The sequence below is a fragment of the Pinus tabuliformis genome, chromosome 6 (genome assembly GCF_031772625.1).
Source record: "Pinus tabuliformis cultivar Carrire ecotype Pingquan chromosome 6, CPIR1, whole genome shotgun sequence".
NCBI classification, from domain to species: Eukaryota; Viridiplantae; Streptophyta; class Pinopsida; order Pinales; family Pinaceae; genus Pinus; species Pinus tabuliformis.
The window spans coordinates 94,679,450-94,697,518 of NC_142292.1; the positions used below are offsets into that span (position 1 = coordinate 94,679,450).

General features: G+C 35.3%; 1 protein-coding gene across 1 annotated transcript; it reads right to left on the bottom strand.

The window, feature by feature from the left end:
- Window positions 1-550: 550 nt before the first annotated feature.
- On the bottom strand, window positions 551-13,815 carry LOC149257421 (putative methyltransferase PMT24). The gene is made up of 9 exons (XM_089414287.1): window positions 13,517-13,815; window positions 11,826-13,185; window positions 11,556-11,705; window positions 9,812-10,081; window positions 9,572-9,681; window positions 8,146-8,322; window positions 7,713-7,961; window positions 1,520-1,714; window positions 551-1,333 (listed from the first exon to the last, which is right to left on the bottom strand). The coding sequence occupies exons 2-9, from the start codon at window positions 13,134-13,136 to the stop codon at window positions 1,126-1,128; spliced, it is 2,670 nt and encodes an 889-aa protein (XP_089270413.1). The 5' UTR covers window positions 13,137-13,185; window positions 13,517-13,815; the 3' UTR covers window positions 551-1,125.
- Window positions 13,816-18,069: the final 4,254 nt, after the last annotated feature.

An 18,069-nucleotide genomic window follows, 5' to 3' on the forward strand; every position in this document is an offset into this window, starting at 1 on the left:
AATAAGATCCTGATAAAATTCCAAGAAGAACCAATTTAATCAAATAAACAAATATCCTCTTTGAAGCAAAATTGTGTACTTTATGCTCAAACTGCTCATTCAATTCCAAGTATTTGCGGGATTTTTACAGATCATAGTTCATTTGTGTCTTTCAAAAGTGGTATCCCACGATATCGCACCTCCAATTGCATTACAAAATTAATTCTGCAAATAATCTAGGGTTTCAAGAAAAACAGTGTACCTCTATGGTTAGACATTGTTTTAACTTCAAGGATAGTGGAACACCGGGTTTCAGGAGTGGCGAAGGTTATCTCAAGTGGTCATCAGCCAGATGTGAATCCTTTTATCTCTTCCTCAAAGTTGGAAAGGTCACATTTTAACACCGTAATCAAGGTCAATGGTTTACCCCCATTTAGCATCCATAAATAATCAAGGTCAACAGTTTACATTTACCGTCCATAAATTATCAAGGTCAACAGTTTACATTTACCATCCATAAATCATAAAGTACTCCAAAAAAAATCCACAAAGATTTCCTTGAAAAAGGAAATTAAAAAAAATAGCCACAAGATTTTAATTATATCAAAAAGTTAGTTTCTTGGATTTCAAGAATGACTGTTCATCTTGTTTCTTCTACAATATTGACCCACGAAAACAACACCCCAAAGAGGGAACAGCCTCTTATAAAATTAAAAAAAGTTTTGGTGAAAGTAATTTGTAGAGAATAAGCCTTATAATTTGTGACAGTTTAAATTAAATAAAACTCATATAACAGATGATTGTGACCAAACCCCTGTTAAAGCCCCATAGTAGAAGCAAATGATACTACATCCAGAATTATCTGAAACATTAAACAAACATGCGTCATCCAGAAATTAGCTGAACGATAAAACATGCATGTTCTTACACGAATTCCTTCATTTGAAGGGGATAGGGAGGAATATAGAGAGAGCTAATAAAATCTAGTAAAGGTGAACAGACTCTGGCAATACAATTAAAGAATCAAAAAACAACTTGCTCTTCTGGAAGAAATTCAGGCTCTAACATACAGTAGAGCAGGTTCCGCATTGATTTGAACCATTTGTACACATGAATGTTGCTGCCAGTGACAATGAATGAAAGCATTCAAGCTACTTGCTGTGGCCGCCACATGGTTTTCTGTGTACAGAGGATCCCTTCCTTGTCTTGAGAGTATGTCATTCGGATTTGCCACTGTAGTGACTTTATCATGTTTTCCAATTCATTCAATGTCTCCACCGTGTCACGAAAGATGATTGAACCCCCTGGCCTTAAAATGCGATCAACCTCTGCCATTACAGAAACTAGGCTACACCTGCAGCATCCAATTACATTATCAATTCTGTCTCTTTGCTTGTAAGCTAGTCAGAAAAACTTGGTCCAGAAAATTACTGACTGGAAGATTAGGCTGCCAAACGAGTATATTGAATATTATCCAATATCTGTAAAAAGGAAGAAAGCACTTTGGTAATAATCAAAAATCATAGGTGTGCGTTCCCACCTTTTCGTCAGCTTAGAGAACAAGCGATCGGCATGCAAAAGATCGTATGTTCTGGGGTAAGTACTGAATGACTCACACCAGTCATGATATATACCAAACAGACCACGCTCATAGGTAACTGGAAGCGTGTTTGGAGTATCAATTGGCACAACATTCATAACCCAAACTGGCTGTGATGCTAGAGCCGCTGCAAATCTGCAACATACATAACATGCATAGCATGGGGGTCAAGTATAAATGATCAATGTATAGATGCTGTAATTTTGCAAAATACTTAACACGTGAAAATCAGGATCCTGCCAAAATGATCACTGTTATAACATCTTTTAACATAAATAACAGACTACCACCCACACTCAACTTTGCCGGGATAGTAACTGACTCATGAGTAATAACAACAGCTAAGCTTGACATTAAAAGGCCCTTAAATCAACAAGTTCAGAAGCACTGATGTATTAAATGAAAATAGTTGAATGAGGGCACTATGAAAAAATGATCCATCCCAGGCTCCCAGTTAATAGGGGAATGAGATGAGCTAGGACAGCTGAAATTAACGAGTTCATGGCAAAAGATTATTCCAGTACCATCCAAAAATAATTCAAGCAAGCAGTCAAACTATCAATCCATACTTGAACATGGTGTTGCCCGTTACCAATTGCGCACGTAGCTCAGCGGCAGAGAAGCCCACAGACCAGCGTTGGCCCTGGGTTCAATTTCTAGCTAGTCCAATATTTTAATTTTTCATATGGTTTCAAAGCCATATTTGTAGCTAGGAATTCCCCAGCCCTAGGTCTAAATGACTGATGTGGTTTACAGGGGATGCCGAGTATCAATCCACGCCTGAACATGAACTAGCCAATCATCTACAAGGCATGCAACTCAGTAGTAGAGCAGGCCACCAACAGGAGGCAGGTCTAGGTTAAATTCATACCCTGTTCAATGTTTTCGCATAAGTGACTTCTAATCATGGCTGTTGGAAAATGCACAGAATTCTGGGGCACCATTTAAAATGCATTCAATCACGAACTGAAAGATTATTCCCGTACCCATCTATTACAACATTGAGTGTCTTCTAATCATTGTCATTGGGAAATGCACCTAATAGGTACTACTACAATGTCATATTGCAAAACCTAAAAGAGAAGAATGATGCTAAGTTGCCAACAAAATGCAGAACTCTATGATGCTTTTATGGGATGACACGGAAAAACAAGTCTTTTATCTCCACTAAATACTTTATACCAAAAACATTTCTGACAGAATGCCCTGAATGCAACAATTGAGAATAAAAAGTCAAAAAAGTTTACAGTCAATGAGCTAGCAATAATTTCAGGCATCCGCAATCTCAATTGGAGGACCTGTGCCTACCACCCCATGGTGCCTGTTTGACTGAAAATAGAAAGACTTCAAGTTACTACCTATTTTTATAAATGAAGAATCCAAATTACTACAAGATATCTTTATGGATGTAATATCTAACACAGAAGGTCCTCTGTCTATCTAACAATAAAAAATCAACAGAAGTACCCATCTATTACAACATCGAGTGTCTTCTAATCATTGTCGTTGGGAAATTCACCTAATAGGTACTCCTACAATGCCATATTGCAAAACATAAAAAAGCATAAAAAAGAGGAATGATGCTAAGTTGCCAACAAAATGCAAAACCCTATGATGCTTTTATGGGATTACACGGAAAAAACAAGTCTTTTATCTCCACTAAATACTTTATGCCAAAAACATTTCTGACAGAATGCCCTGAATGCAACAATTGATAATAGAAAGTCAAAAAGTTTACAGCCAATGAGCTAGTGATAATTTCAGGCATCCACAATCCCAATTGGAGGACCTGTGCCTACCACCCATGATGCCTGTTTGACTGAAAATAGAAAGAATTCAAATTACTACCTATTTTTATGGATGAAAGAATCCAAATTACTACAAGCTATCTTTATGGATGTAATATCTAACACAGAAGGTTCTCTGTCTATCTAACAATAAAAAATCAACAGAAGTACCCATCTATTACAACATCGAGTGTCTTCTAATCATTGTCGTTGGGAAATGCACCTAATAGGTACTCCTACAATGTCATATTGCAAAACATAAAAAAGCATAAAAAAGAGGAATGATGCTAAGTTGCCAACAAAATGCAAAACTCTATGATGCTTTTATGGGATGACACGGAAAGACAAGTCTTTTATCTCCACTAAATACTTTACGCCAAAAACATATCTGACAGAATGCCCTGAATGCAACAATTGAGAATAAAAAGTCAAAAAAGTTTACAGCCAATGAGCTAGTGATAATTTCAGGCATCCACAATCTCAACTGGAGGACCTGTGCCTACCACCCATGATGCCTGTTTGACTGAAAATAGAAAGAATACAAGTTACTACCTATTTTTATGGATCAAAGAATCCAAATTACTACAAGCTATCTTTATGGATGTAATATCAAACACAGAAGGTCCTCTGTCTATCTAACAATAAAAAATCAACAGAAGTACCCATCTATTACAACATCAAGTGTCTTCTAATCATTGTCGTTGGGAAATGCACCTAATAGGTACTCCTGCAATGTCATATTGCAAAACATAAAAAAAGGAATGATGCTAAGTTGCCAACAAAATGCAAAACTCTATGATGCTTTTATGGGATGACACGGAAAAACAAGTCTTTTAAAGTTTTATCTCCACTAAATACTTTAGGCCAAAAATATTTCTGACAGAATGCCCTAAATGCAACAATTGAGAATAAAAGTCAAAAAAGTTTACAGCCAATGAGCTAGCGATAATTTCCAGGCATCCACAATCTCAATTGGAGGACCTGTGCCTACCACCCCATGATGCCTGTTTGACTGAAAATAGAAAGAATCCAAGTTACTACCTATTTTTATGGATGAAAGAATCCAAATTACTACAAGCTATCTTTATGGATGTAATATCTAACACAGAAGGTCCTCTGTCTATCTAACAATAGAAAACAACAGAAGTACCCATCTATTATAACATCGAGTGTCTTCTAATCATTGTCGTTGGGAAATGCACCTAATAGGTACTCCTACAATGTCATATTGCAAAACATAAAACAGCATAAAAAAGAGGAATGATGCTAAGTTGCCAACAAGATGCAAAACTCTATGATGCTTTTATGGGATGACACGGAAAAGCATGTCTTTTATCTCCACTAAATACTTTACGCCAAAAACATTTCTGACAGAATGCCCTGAATGCAACAATTGAGAATAAAAAGTCAAAAAAGTTTACAGCCAATAAGCTAGCGATAATTTCAGGCATCCATAATCTCAATTGGAGGACCTGTGCCTACCACCCATGATGCCTGTTTGACTGAAAATAGACAGAATCCAAGTTACTACCTATTTTTATGGATGAAAGAATCCAAATTACTACAAGCTATCTTTATGGATGTAATATCTAACACATAAGGTCCTCTGTCTATCTAACAATAAAAAATCAACAGAAGTACCCATCTATTACAACATCGAGTGTCTTCTAATCATTGTCGTTGAGAAATGCACCTAATAGGTACTCCTGCAATGTCATATTGCAAAACATAAAAAAGAGGAATGATGCTAAGTTGCCAACAAAATGCAAGACTCTATGATGCTTTTATGGGATGACACGGAAAAACAAGTCTTTTATCTCCACTAAATACTTTATGCCGAAAACATTTCTGACAGAATGCCCTGAATGCAACAATTGAGAATAAAAAGTCAAAAAAGTTTACAGCCCTCCACTAAATACTTTATGCCAAAAACATTTCTGACAGAATGCCCTGAATGCAACAATTGAGAATAAAAAGTCAAAAACGTTTACAGCCAATGAGCTAGCGATAATTTCAGGCATCCACAATCTCAATTGGAGGACCTGTGCCTACCACCCATGATGCCTGTTTGACTGAAAATTGAAAGAATCCAAGTTACTACCTATTCTTATGGATGAAAGAATCCAAATTACTACAAGTTATCTTTATGGATGTAATATCTAACACAGAAGGTCCTCTGTCTATCTAACAATAAAAAATCAACAGAAGTACCCATCAATTACAACATCGAGTGTCTTCTAATCATTGTAATTGGGAAATGCACCTAATAGGTACTCCTGCAATGTCATATTGCAAAACATAAAAAAGAGGAATGATGCTAAGTTGCCAACAAAATGCAAAACCCTATGATGCTTTTATGGGATGACACGGAAAAACAAGTCTTTTATCTCCACTAAATACTTTAGGCCAAAAATATTTCTGACAGAATGCCCTGAATGCAACAATTGAGAACAAAAAGTCAAAAAAGTTTACAGCCAATGAGCTAGCGATAATTTCCAGGCATCCACAATCTCAATTGGAGGACCTGTGCCTACCACCCCATGATGCCTGTTTGACTGAAAATAGAAAGAATCCAAGTTACTACCTATTCTTATGGATGAAAGAATCCAAATTACTACAAGCTATCTTTATGGATGTAATATCTAACACAGAAGGTCCTCTGTCTATCTAACAATAAAAATCAACAGAAGTACCCATCTATTATAACATCGAGTGTCTTCTAATCATTATCGTTGGGAAATGCACCTAATAGGAACTCCTACAATGTCATATTGCAAAACATAAAAAAGAGGAATGATGCTAAGTTGCCAACAAAATGCAAAACTCTATGATGCTTTTATGGGATGACACGGAAAAACAAGTCTTTTATCTCCACTAAATACTTTATGCCAAAAAGATTTCTGACAGAATGCCCTGAATGCAACAATTGAGAATAAAAAGCCAAAAAAGTTTACAGCCAATGAGCTAGCGATAATTCAGGCATCCACAATCTCAATTGGAAGACCTGTGCCTACCACCCCATGATGCCTGTTTGACTGAAAATAGAAAGAATCCAAGTTACTACCTATTTTTATGGATGATAGAATCCAAATTACGACAAGCTATCTTTATGGATGTAATATCTAACACAGAAGGTCCTCTGTCTATCTAACAATAAAAATCAACAGAAGTACCCATCTATTATAACATCGAGTGTCTTCTAATCATTGTCGTTGGGAAATGCACCTAATAGGTACTCCTACAATGTCATATTGTAAAACATAAAAAAGCATAAAAAAGAGGAATGATGCTAAGTTGCCAACAAAATGCAAAACTCTATGATGCTTTTATGGGATCACACGGAAAAACAAGTCTTTTATCTCCACTAAATACTTTATGCCAAAAAGATTTCTGACAGAATGCCCTGAATGCAACAATTGAGAATAAAAAGTCAAAAAAGTTTACAGCCAATGAGCTAGCGATAATTTCAGGCATCCACAATCTCAATTGGAAGACCTGTGCCTACCACCCCATGATGCCTGTTTGACTGAAAATAGAAAGAATCCAAGTTACTACCTATTTTTATGAATGAAAGAATCCAAATTACGACAAGCTATCTTTATGGATGCAATATCTATCACAGAAGGTCCTCTCTCTATCTAACAATAAAAAATCAACAGAAGTCATCTATTACAACATCGAGTGTCTTCTAATCATTGTCGTTGGGAAATGCACCTAATAGGTACTCCTGCAATGTCATATTGCAAAACATAAAAAAGAGGAATGATGCTAAGTTGCCAACAAAATGCAAAACTCTATGATGCTTTTATGGGATGACACGGAAAAGCAAGTCTTTTATCTCCACTAAATACTTTATGCCATAAACATTTCTGACAGAATGCCCTGAATGCAACAATTGAGAATAAAAAGTCAAAAAAGTTTACAGCCAATGAGCTAGCGATAATTTCAGGCATCCACAATCTCAATTGGAGGACCTGTGCCTACCACCCATGATGCCTGTTTGACTGAAAATAGAAAGAATCCAAGTTACCACCTATTTTTATGGATGAAAGAATCCAAATTACTACAAGCTATCTTTATGGATGTAATATCTAACACAGAAGGTCCTCTCTGTCTATCTAACAATAAAAAATCAACAGAACAGGTAGCAGGTCCATATGGTCTTTTCATACAAGCCTAAAAACTCAAAAGCAGTTTCTACTAGCTAGGATGATTTATCAACCGTGGAAAAGAATCAAGCACACCATTCTTCATAAACTAACTGCATGTCTGATCCCTATATATTAGAGACAGATGACCATCAATCTATATGGCTATATTTATTAGTGAAGGGTAAAAGCAAGTACCCTCCATAAACTGCTTTCATGTCCATAACATTCCGAACAGCAGACCAATCAATTCCCATCCCCACAAGGTATGACTTGCTTACAACCCTTTTCCAATGCTCTGTATCTGAGATGAAAGAATCATGCACATCCTTCTTCAACCAGTAAGGAACTTTTTCGAGCCTTGAAGGCCATTCTTCTGGCCACTCACTTCCACGTTCCTCATCCTCATGTGGCACTCTTTGCAAGCAACTCTCCATTGGAACATACCTGTCAGAAAAGAAAGAACTTATAATTATTCAGATGATATGCACCTACAGTTGAGATCCATTGACATTACTGAAACAGTTATTACAGTATATAATAGCATATGCACATTATCTATCAAGCATCCATTTCATTTTAATGAAATACAAGCTTCAGATAGCAATTTCAACTAAAAACAATTAAATACCAAGCTGCATTAAGATCGCCTTCCTCTTCACACAAAGGAGGCTCATTTTTCCTTCTGGATTCGTAGCAATTGTTAGAGGTTGGTTTTTGATAGATTGCAACACCCACTTCATTGACTTCATCACCTTTCTTTGCAAGGAGATTCCAGCAGATAGATGCAGTCAAAGAAGACATCTCTGAAATAATTATCAAAGGAAACAATATAGGATTAAACGTCTGTGACAGATATTATGCATCGAATCATATAAACTAAACAAAATCATAAATAGGATTACCCTGAAGAGGTATGAAATGTGTCATGATGGAATTTACTTAAGCAAATAATAATCTATGCTTGATTCAACCCAATAATGAGACATGCACAAGGGTGATATAAGATTGTCAACTAGCAGTTGCAACCTTTTAGTACCATGTTTGGTGTAAGGTATTATAATCTATGCTTGATTCAGCCCAAAAATGAGACACGTGTACAAGGATGATCTAAGATTGTTAACAGGCAGTTGCAACCTTTTAGTACCATATTTGGTGTAAGGTATTAAAAACAATAGAAAAATCCAATAATAACCAATAAATGACATTATGACACAGAATGGTGAAAAGAATTTGACATATAAAAGATCCTAAGAGAACACCAATATCTCTCAGAATTAGTGGCAGAGCTAAGTAACACAAATCATAAGTTTCCCCAAGGTTTAGCTCAATGGTCGAGTTCCCATTGTTAAAGCACCTTGATAATGGGAGGTCATAGGGTCAATTCACCTCGACACTCTTGGGGTTAGGCTCTCTGCTAATGAGCTGGCAGAAAGTGGTCCCTTTGGGAGGATCTGCCTGGATGGTTTCCGTGGATGTAGTGGCCACCAATCTTCAATGTCCGTGAACCACGCAATTAGATTAAATTTAAGAAAACAAACAAACAAACAAAACATAAATCATAAGTTATAGTCGACTATAATCAACATATAATCTAAGAATGGTTGACTGACATGTATTTCAACTGTTAGTCACTAGGCAGTGCCTAAGCAATAAACGCAATAACCTTTAAATACTTAGAAACAACTGCCTAGTATTTAGTCAATAGTTGGCAAGAAGACTGGAAATTTTCATAAAAGTAAAGTGTTTAATCTCCTCTAAAAGTCCAAAAGGTGCATTCAATGACGAAGAATGATAAGAACACCAAGGTCATCATTTTTAAATGCAAAAATTTGTGAATGTGATTAGATGGCCTAGTTAATGAATGTTATCAACGATCATTTCCATGCATCGCTAAATGTTATTTTTTGATCTTGTCAGAAATCAACGGAAATCACAATGAAGCAATGACTCATGAGAACCACACTTAACCCTGGGAAAAGGAAAATATTGGATCCTACAGAAAATATTCTCTTAAGAAAAAGAATTCATAATAAAATAAAATTGTTTCCTCATCTTTCCAAATATGAACATCTTCGTCCTTGTTTTGGTAGATAGGAGTAGTTGACCACACAAAATAACTCCCTGGCCTTAATAATTGATTTAGCTCTAGAAGAATATTTCCACCTACACTTGAATGGACCAGTGTTAACGACTGCATGGAAATTCTTGAAAGGCCTGTGTGCAGAAACTAAGGAACATAAAATATAAGTGTAGTGGACTAATGATACAATTTGAGCAAGTTTGAAAGATAGATCATCAACATGCCATGGAACCCTATGTCGAGCACAATTCACAACATCAAAAACAGTACTTGGAAAAGGAAGCCTTTGAGTGCCCATCACAGCTGATATTGCAGGAATACCACGTTCAAGAGCAAACTGCACTTGTGCTTCATGCTCGTCTTTAGGTGCAAGGGACATGGTCAGGACCTGTCTTTCAAATAGGAAGCCTCCAAAACTGGCAACTCCACAACCGACATCCAATACCACACGGCTCCGCCTTCCCCATGCAACATCTGGAATAGTCTGTCAAGATAACAAATTCATTTTTAGTCAATAATATCGATCAACTTCTCTTATAAAAGGAACTAAATGCTTTTATTTTTTAAATTATTATCAGGTCATTCCTATATATTGCTAAAATAATTCACTGTCAAAAAGAAAATTTGGATTTTTACAAAAAACAAAAGAATTGAAACTAATATATCTACAGAAGTTTTCCATCATTGCCTATGAGCATCAGTCCTAATCAACGGAATTTTACACTTCCATGCAGTTGCCAGAAAAAAACTTGTAATTATAAGTAGTGAACAGATCCCATGCTACTAAATGGATCATGTGTCAGCTCACCATCGCACGCTGGATCCCAAAGCAAATAACATTAGAGTTTTTGGTTTCTTTTTTTATTTTTTCAGGGATATTTGTCAGCTGGTTGAAACCCCAAGAGTAAATAGTATATTTAGATTTTTAGTTAGATTACTTATTTATAATCTGTAGGCTGTATAGTTGTAACCTATAAGCTAATTAGCACATGATAATACTAGCAGGAAAGGTCTGGCACATCAAAATTTTAATTTTCAATTTCTGATAATGCTAACAGGAAAGCTTTGAGACAATACATAGATAATAATATATATAGTGTACAATTAGGTCAATCCCATCCAACTCTTGGTGAAAAGTCCTCTTAGAACTGTATGATACATTGACTACAGCATGTTCTCAAGGTGTACAATATTCATTTACCATTGTAACTAGATACAAATTTTTAGATTTTAAGGCAAATTTCAAGGAAGATGACAGGTTGATCATGATGTAGAGTTGAAATATTCAAATGGGGAGCACGTAGACCTATTTTTGGACATGTAGTTAGATCAACTCTACATCATCATATCAATAGAGTGATGATTGATGAAACCACAATTTTGCATTTAAAGTTATCTTTTTTGTATAAAGCATGACGCATCATGATTTCAATCTTTAGATTTATATATTATCTCATGATTTCAGCTCCAGTGTTGTGATTCATGAATGGTTTTGATTTTTAACTTTGACTATGTTTTTTTCAAAATTAAAAAGATATTATTGTATTTTTTGTCTGTGGGGTTTCCCCGCCATATCCAGATCTTAGCTTCTGGTGGATCTGTATCCAGATCCATTTCAGTTTCCTTTTCCTGGTAACTTAGGCTTCCTGTCTCTTTGTGCACCCATATCAAAAATGTTTAAACTAGTAAAATACTAGTATGATCAAATTCTTTTTATAAAATGGCATTTTCAGCTTAATAAAAGTTGGGGCCATGTGAGTTTATTATGCTCTTTAAGAAAGAATTTGTTGTTTACATTATTGGCAATGTGCATATCAATTCTGGTCATCAAGTAAATTAGAAAGAAAGAGGGTCATATCTACCTCCAATGATCAAATAATCTGATATCTATGTGGCCTGCACCTTCACAATCTCAGGTAATGGAATATAACTAGAAATTGAGAATAGATAAGACATACCTCCTCAATAAAATCTATGTAGTGAAGAGCTCCATTTTTGAATTGAGTCCCACCTCCAGGGAAAATAATATGTTCTCCAGATACCCTCACCCAATTTTGATGTTTTTTGTACTCCGCAAGCTTGGTGTGAGGGACATTGTTGTACCATATCTGCATCAAGGAAAAGACCAATAAGAAGATTATATGTTTAGAAAAGTTATAATAAAGAAATTATATGTTTTAGGATTATATCTATGAATTCATGGATGCGTCAGCTTCAGATTCAAGAACCTTATCTCTGCTCTCTGGCCAATGTACGGGCAATCTGTAGCCTTCTGGTAGAGGAACAATACATGTTGGAGGATCTTTAGGGCAATGTCTCTCTCGATGCTCATAATGTTTAGTACTTCGGAGTTTTTGGATAGCCTCAAAATTATCAAGACAAGGAATGTAATCTGGACCAGCTGTTGAATTGCAAATTTGCCAATTATACGAGTAGCCATTAACTTGATTGGACTGGTCTTTGTTTTCCGCCTTTGATTTTTTGGAATCCTTGTCCTGACCTTCCAGCTGCTTACTAGATTCCTGGCCCTTTACGGACTTGTCCTCTGCATTCTGACTTTGTGACTGCGGTGAATCTTTTTTCTTGTCTTCTTTTTTCTCATCTTTCAAGTTCTCAGCTTCTTGTCTTCCCTTCTCGCCTTTAGACTCTGCAGCTTGTGTTTCCCAGTTTCCGGGTTCGATGGTGTTTTCCTTAAGAAGCTCAGCCTGCCCACCATTAGGCAATACATCTGGTAATTTAGAATCTGATGTGTTCCCTTCTGTTGTAGTTTCTTGCTTTGCATTTTTCTCTGGCTCACCCTCAGTTTTTGATTTGCCCTCATTATTCTCATTTTCAGATGAGTCACTGCCTCCACTCTTCTCAGGCTTGCTATTGTTTTCAGCCTCTTTCTTCTCCTCTTCAATGTCTTTCTTTTCCTGACTGTCAGTTTCATTATCTCCTTTCTCGGTGGTTTCTTCATTGTCATTCACTGTCACATTATCTTCGTCTTTTCCTTCATATTGATTTTGATCCGACTTCTCCTTTGGTTTCACATCTCCATCTGATTTTTCTTCTTCATTTGAATTTCCATCTCCGTCTGATCTCTTTCCTCCGATCGAATTCCCAGCACCATCAGAGTTATCCTCTTCCTTATTCTCCTCATTTGGATTACCAGCCCCATCATCAGATGCTTTATCTGGTTGGGTTTTCTGCTGGATCTGGGGGTTCTTTATCTTTTCAAGCTCCTCCCCGTCATCCCCTTTGATGGCATCCTCTGGCAGATCTCCAGGGTTGTCTTCAAAAGACACCCCAGAAGAAGAATCCTTCGTCTTCTCCTTTGTCTCTTGAGATCCAGGAGAAGAATCGCTCGGTTTCTCCCGGATCTCTGGAGTGACTTTCCTAATGCCATTGAAGCTTTGTCTTTCTGCTGGCACGGGTGAAGATGAGTTCATCATCCATACAGCAAGAATACAAACCCCGACAAAGATAATCACTGTCCCTTTAAAACACAGTGACGATGATGCCTGCTTATCCTGACGACCATGCTTACCAACTGCCATTTTCACCAAAAATATCTTGGAAAAAGCTATCCCCACTACACAATCAAACCTAGAAATCACAAACAAACATTCAATTCAAAAACCCAATTAAAGATTTTGCCAGTGAGTTTTCAGTGCCAGTGCCATGCAGTTGCAGATGATTAGACTACAGATCTATCAATGCAATAAACCCAACTTGGAGATCTGTGACTTCAAAGAACTCACAGACACAAAAAGGCGAGATAAACCCATACAACAATATCCATTTAGATCTCAAGTTTTACTTGGGTTTGCATTCTGTAATCTAAATACATTCTCCCCCTAGCATGTTTGTATAAAGAAATCAAGCTGAATACAGTTGAATCTGAGACTGAAAAGCAAAGAAGGATAGCTAAATGTACCAGATCTAGTGCTTCTTGGGCCAACTATATATACCCATCAGCTGCATTGTGTCATCTGGAAGTTCCAGCAACAGAAACCGACCGAGCGCATCTTCACATTGCTTGTGACTGAAGAGTCATGAGAGTTATTTATACAAATCACAGAGATTAATTCAATAGTTTATTTGCTCTTAATAAGCATATGGCTAGATCCCACTGTGTAGAAAATGAAATAAAATAATTGATAAATTAATGCAACCAAAGTTAGTTATGGGTGTTTGGACCATTGTCATAATTTAAAAGTAAGTCTACTCGAAACCTGAGAGTGTAACCATGGAATCTGTTGTCAATTGGGTTTGCTGGGATTTAATAATGTTTGATCCGTCGGTGCTCAACCTCTCTACCGTCACACCATATTATCGGAATTCGGTGGGTTGAGGTGTCCGAAATAATTGGGTGGTGGGGTGCCCAACACCCAACCACTGTGATCATCTGCCACGTCAGTAAGAACCGTGTTAAAATGGTGCACCGTCGACTGTGACTTTTTGCCACATCAGCAGGAACCGCTAGATCAACACGGCGCCGGTGGAGTGGCTGATGTACACCATGTCATTGGAAGAGAGAGAATAACAGAATCTTGCATTTTTGGCCACACTATGTAACGCAGGTTTGAAATAGCGAAATTTTGAGTGCATTTTAATCAAAAGTTCACTGTTAATTCTTGCAATGAAAGTGGGCTTGGTAAATCAATTGGGAACGTTAAAATTTGTAAAACTGGAAAATTGTAATTTTTTTGGGTTAGATTTTTTTCCGAGAAAAAAGTAGCATAGATTATATTGAGACAATATAAAAAACATCATAAGATATAAAAGGGTGATATATGACACATCTCTGGGAAAAATAAATGTCAGAAGTCCTAAAAAGCACCATGTACAGAAAGATAAATACATCAGCATGAATCAAAAAAACTTGTGTATACAGGACATCCATATTGTAATACATATTATATAATAGAATTTTATTATTATTGGTTTATCTTTATTTTTAATTTATTTTTGTTTTGTTTTAAGTTTGACTTGAATTTATTATTTTCATATTTAAATTTAAATAATTTATTTTATATTATTACATATAGTCTTTTGAATATAAATATTTGACTTTATATTTCACTCTAATTTATTAATAAATTTGATTTTAATATAATTCAATATAAATATTGATTATATATAATAAAATTTTATTTTATTAGCTCAATTGTATTTCTATTTATTTATATTCTAATTAAAAAATTTAATTTAGTCTTTATCTAAATATTTGATTTTTTTTAAATTTGACTTGAGCCAATTTTAACATCATTTTTTCAAAACTAATTGTTTAATATAGCCCTTAAAAATATTAAGGGTCTTTACATTAATTTCTCTATTTAATCTATTGTCATGGTCATTCTCCATCTTGTCTTGACCATGAATCACACTGGCTGGTCCTACAAATTTCAACACATAAAATATGAATCATAAAAACCTAAATTCAATTATCATTTTATCTATTAATTAGATTACATATGAATATATTAAAAAAATTATAAATGTTTTAATTTAATAGAAATTATATTATTTTATTAATTAAATTTTTAACTATAAATTTTTATTTAAAAAAATAATAATAATAATTACTAAAATTTACAACAACAAAAAACAAAAAACAAAGAGATGACTTTAAAAAATATTGAAAAACTTAAGTTGGTCCACTTTTTAATTATTTTGTTATAAATTATGGTGGTGTCATTTACACATCCTTAATAATGGAGTAATATAAAAAGTGAGTAATAGTATCTCTTGGGTTCATATTGGTTTAATAAGTGAACATTTAGCATGCTCCAAGTATAACCATGGGTATTTAGTATGGAAATTGTTTAAAAAGGTCATAATTTTGTTTTAACAATTAATTTTTTAATCCGGTGAGAAATTATACTCGAAATTAGACTATAGGAGTGTTTGAATCTTTTTTTTAATGGTGGAAATGGATTCAACACCATCAAGAATCCTTAGGGCAGCCAAAATCTTGAGCTTGATAGTTGTAACTCGTATTTCCAAAAATTTCCACTATATTTTCTCAAAATCGTACCAGAATTCTCATTGTTTTGCAAGCAAAAATATGACATGTTTAAACTACACTTCTGGTATGCCTTCACAGTTCATGGCAATAGGCTAAAGCCTAAAAAATGTATAGCATAAACAACACCATGCACCCCAAGTTCCAAATGTTATGTGCACGCTCAACAAGACCATTGGTAAGTCTTTGGGTCAATGTACATGTTTACAATTGAGAATGGCCACTATCGCTAAGGACCAAAAATGTATAGCATAAACAACACCATGCACCCCAAGTTCCAAATGTTATGTGGGCACTCTCCAAGACCATTGGTAAGCCTTTGGGTCAATGTACATGTTTACAGTCGAGAATGCCACTATCACTAAGGACCATTACGGAAGTTTAACCTATCTATAAAGAAGATGAATAGTTACCCAAAGAAATTTTAAAGAACAAATTTTATCTTAATATATAAAAAAATTGGTGAATTTTACTAGTCCCTCAGTGTCTAATATGCAAACTGTTGCAAAAACTTAGAGCTTTTTGGAAGCCTCAACTTTAAGGAAGTGGGAACTTGAAAACAAGTTTCCACAGTAAATAAATATCATTTTTTAGTATTATTAAATTAGGATGTAAATATTTTATTACAAACACATATATCATTATCAAATATTTTTGTACTATTTATTTAAAATGTCAGTGTAAATAAAGATTAAACTACACTTAAATATTTTTCAAAAAAATTTTCAAAACAACTTAATAATATTCCCTTTATAATTGTGAAAGTGCATAATTTTTAATGCACTATTTTTGCTTTTGTGTGAAAAATAGATATGAGGGTAAAAAAAAATCAACTTGAAAAATCTAAAAAATCAATGTTACAATGCGTTGTTATCAATGAATCACATCATTCACTTTTTAAATATTTTCCTATTAAGAAATTATTATTATTTAGCTTTTTTTTATAATTTTAACCAAAATAATTATTATAATCCATATTAATAGCTTTGGTGAAAAAATCCATGTAATAAAGTTAATAAAGGAAAAATAATAAACAAGGTTATGTGAAATATATTACAAGTTGAATATTGAGCAAAACATAGTGATGGGGACCACTAGTGATTAATTAATGGTTATGGAAATTGGCAAAGGCAAAGTGGCATTTATTGGCATTTTATTTATGAAATAATGGAAAATAGGAGAAAATGAAGGTGAAAGGTCACATGTTACATGTGAGGGGGAAATTGAAGGGAAAATGGAAAAAATTGAAGGAAATAGAGGCCTCAATGATAAAAAGGCTTCTAAGGATTACTTCACAGTTTTTTGTCAGTTTAAGCTTGGAGCTCTATCTCTATTCTCTCTCTCTCATTAATCTGATTCAGAATATTAGTTTGCAGTGCTAAGATCTTCCTCATATTATTAACAAAATGCTTTCATTGTGCTTAAGGATTCATCAATTTTTGCAAGTGAAATGAAGAGTTTTTATGTTAATTTTATGAGCAATTTAACATAAACCAGAAACTGAACAACAACATAAACATGTATAAAACATCATCAAAAACACATTACAACAAGCACACGATAAAGGAGTTCACCCCTCCTGGGCTACGTCTCTGTGGTCCAGCTTTCAATGGCTTGGGCCTCTCTATTATGCTCAAAAGTGTAAAAATTTGTGTTTACAATGCTCAAATACTTTTGAAACCTACTCCAATCAGTGCAATATGTCCAAAAATAGCTATCTAGCCTCTTTTTGCATCCAATTTGGTGGAAAACTGAAGAAGTTATGACTTCCCCTAGTTCTCCCAATATTCGCTCCACAAATTGCCCCATTTTTGGCATGATCCTACAAATTAGCCCAAAGAATGTGCTAATTGGGCGAAAAATTCGTCGCACGGTGGGCCATAATATGTCATCTAACTATCTATCGCAAATCACAATCAGCAAGGAAACCAGCGGACCTTATAGTCTGTGAACGTGACGGGCGAAGTGTGATTGCAATGTGGTGGATCTGACAGAAGTATTAACCACAACCGATAAACATATCACGTCCAGGTTTGTTTCACAAATCGCAATTCGGCAGAGTATTGGCGGTCCATATATGCGGGACTTCTGTTTTTCTGTGAAGTGTGATTGCGATCTGCGATCCATCGCATCGCAACCTTTCCCTGCTCGAGACCGATTCTTTAATGCCTTCCCTCCTGCCTTATCTCATCGCATCTTGGTTGTTTTGGGGCCGATTTTTAACATCGACCCGTCTGCGACATGTGATTTGAGATATGCGGGGGCCAATGGCGGCCTGCTACTTGGCACCTCCCCATTCGCTAAAGGGCCTTGCCACATCATCCAATCCTACCATGTGTCCAAGTCAAACCTAAACTTTGACTTGCTGTAACTTATGCATATGAGCTCGGATTTGAGTGTCGTTCACACCGTTGGAATCAGAATGACGAGATCTTAGATTTGAAGCTAAGTTTATCAAGATT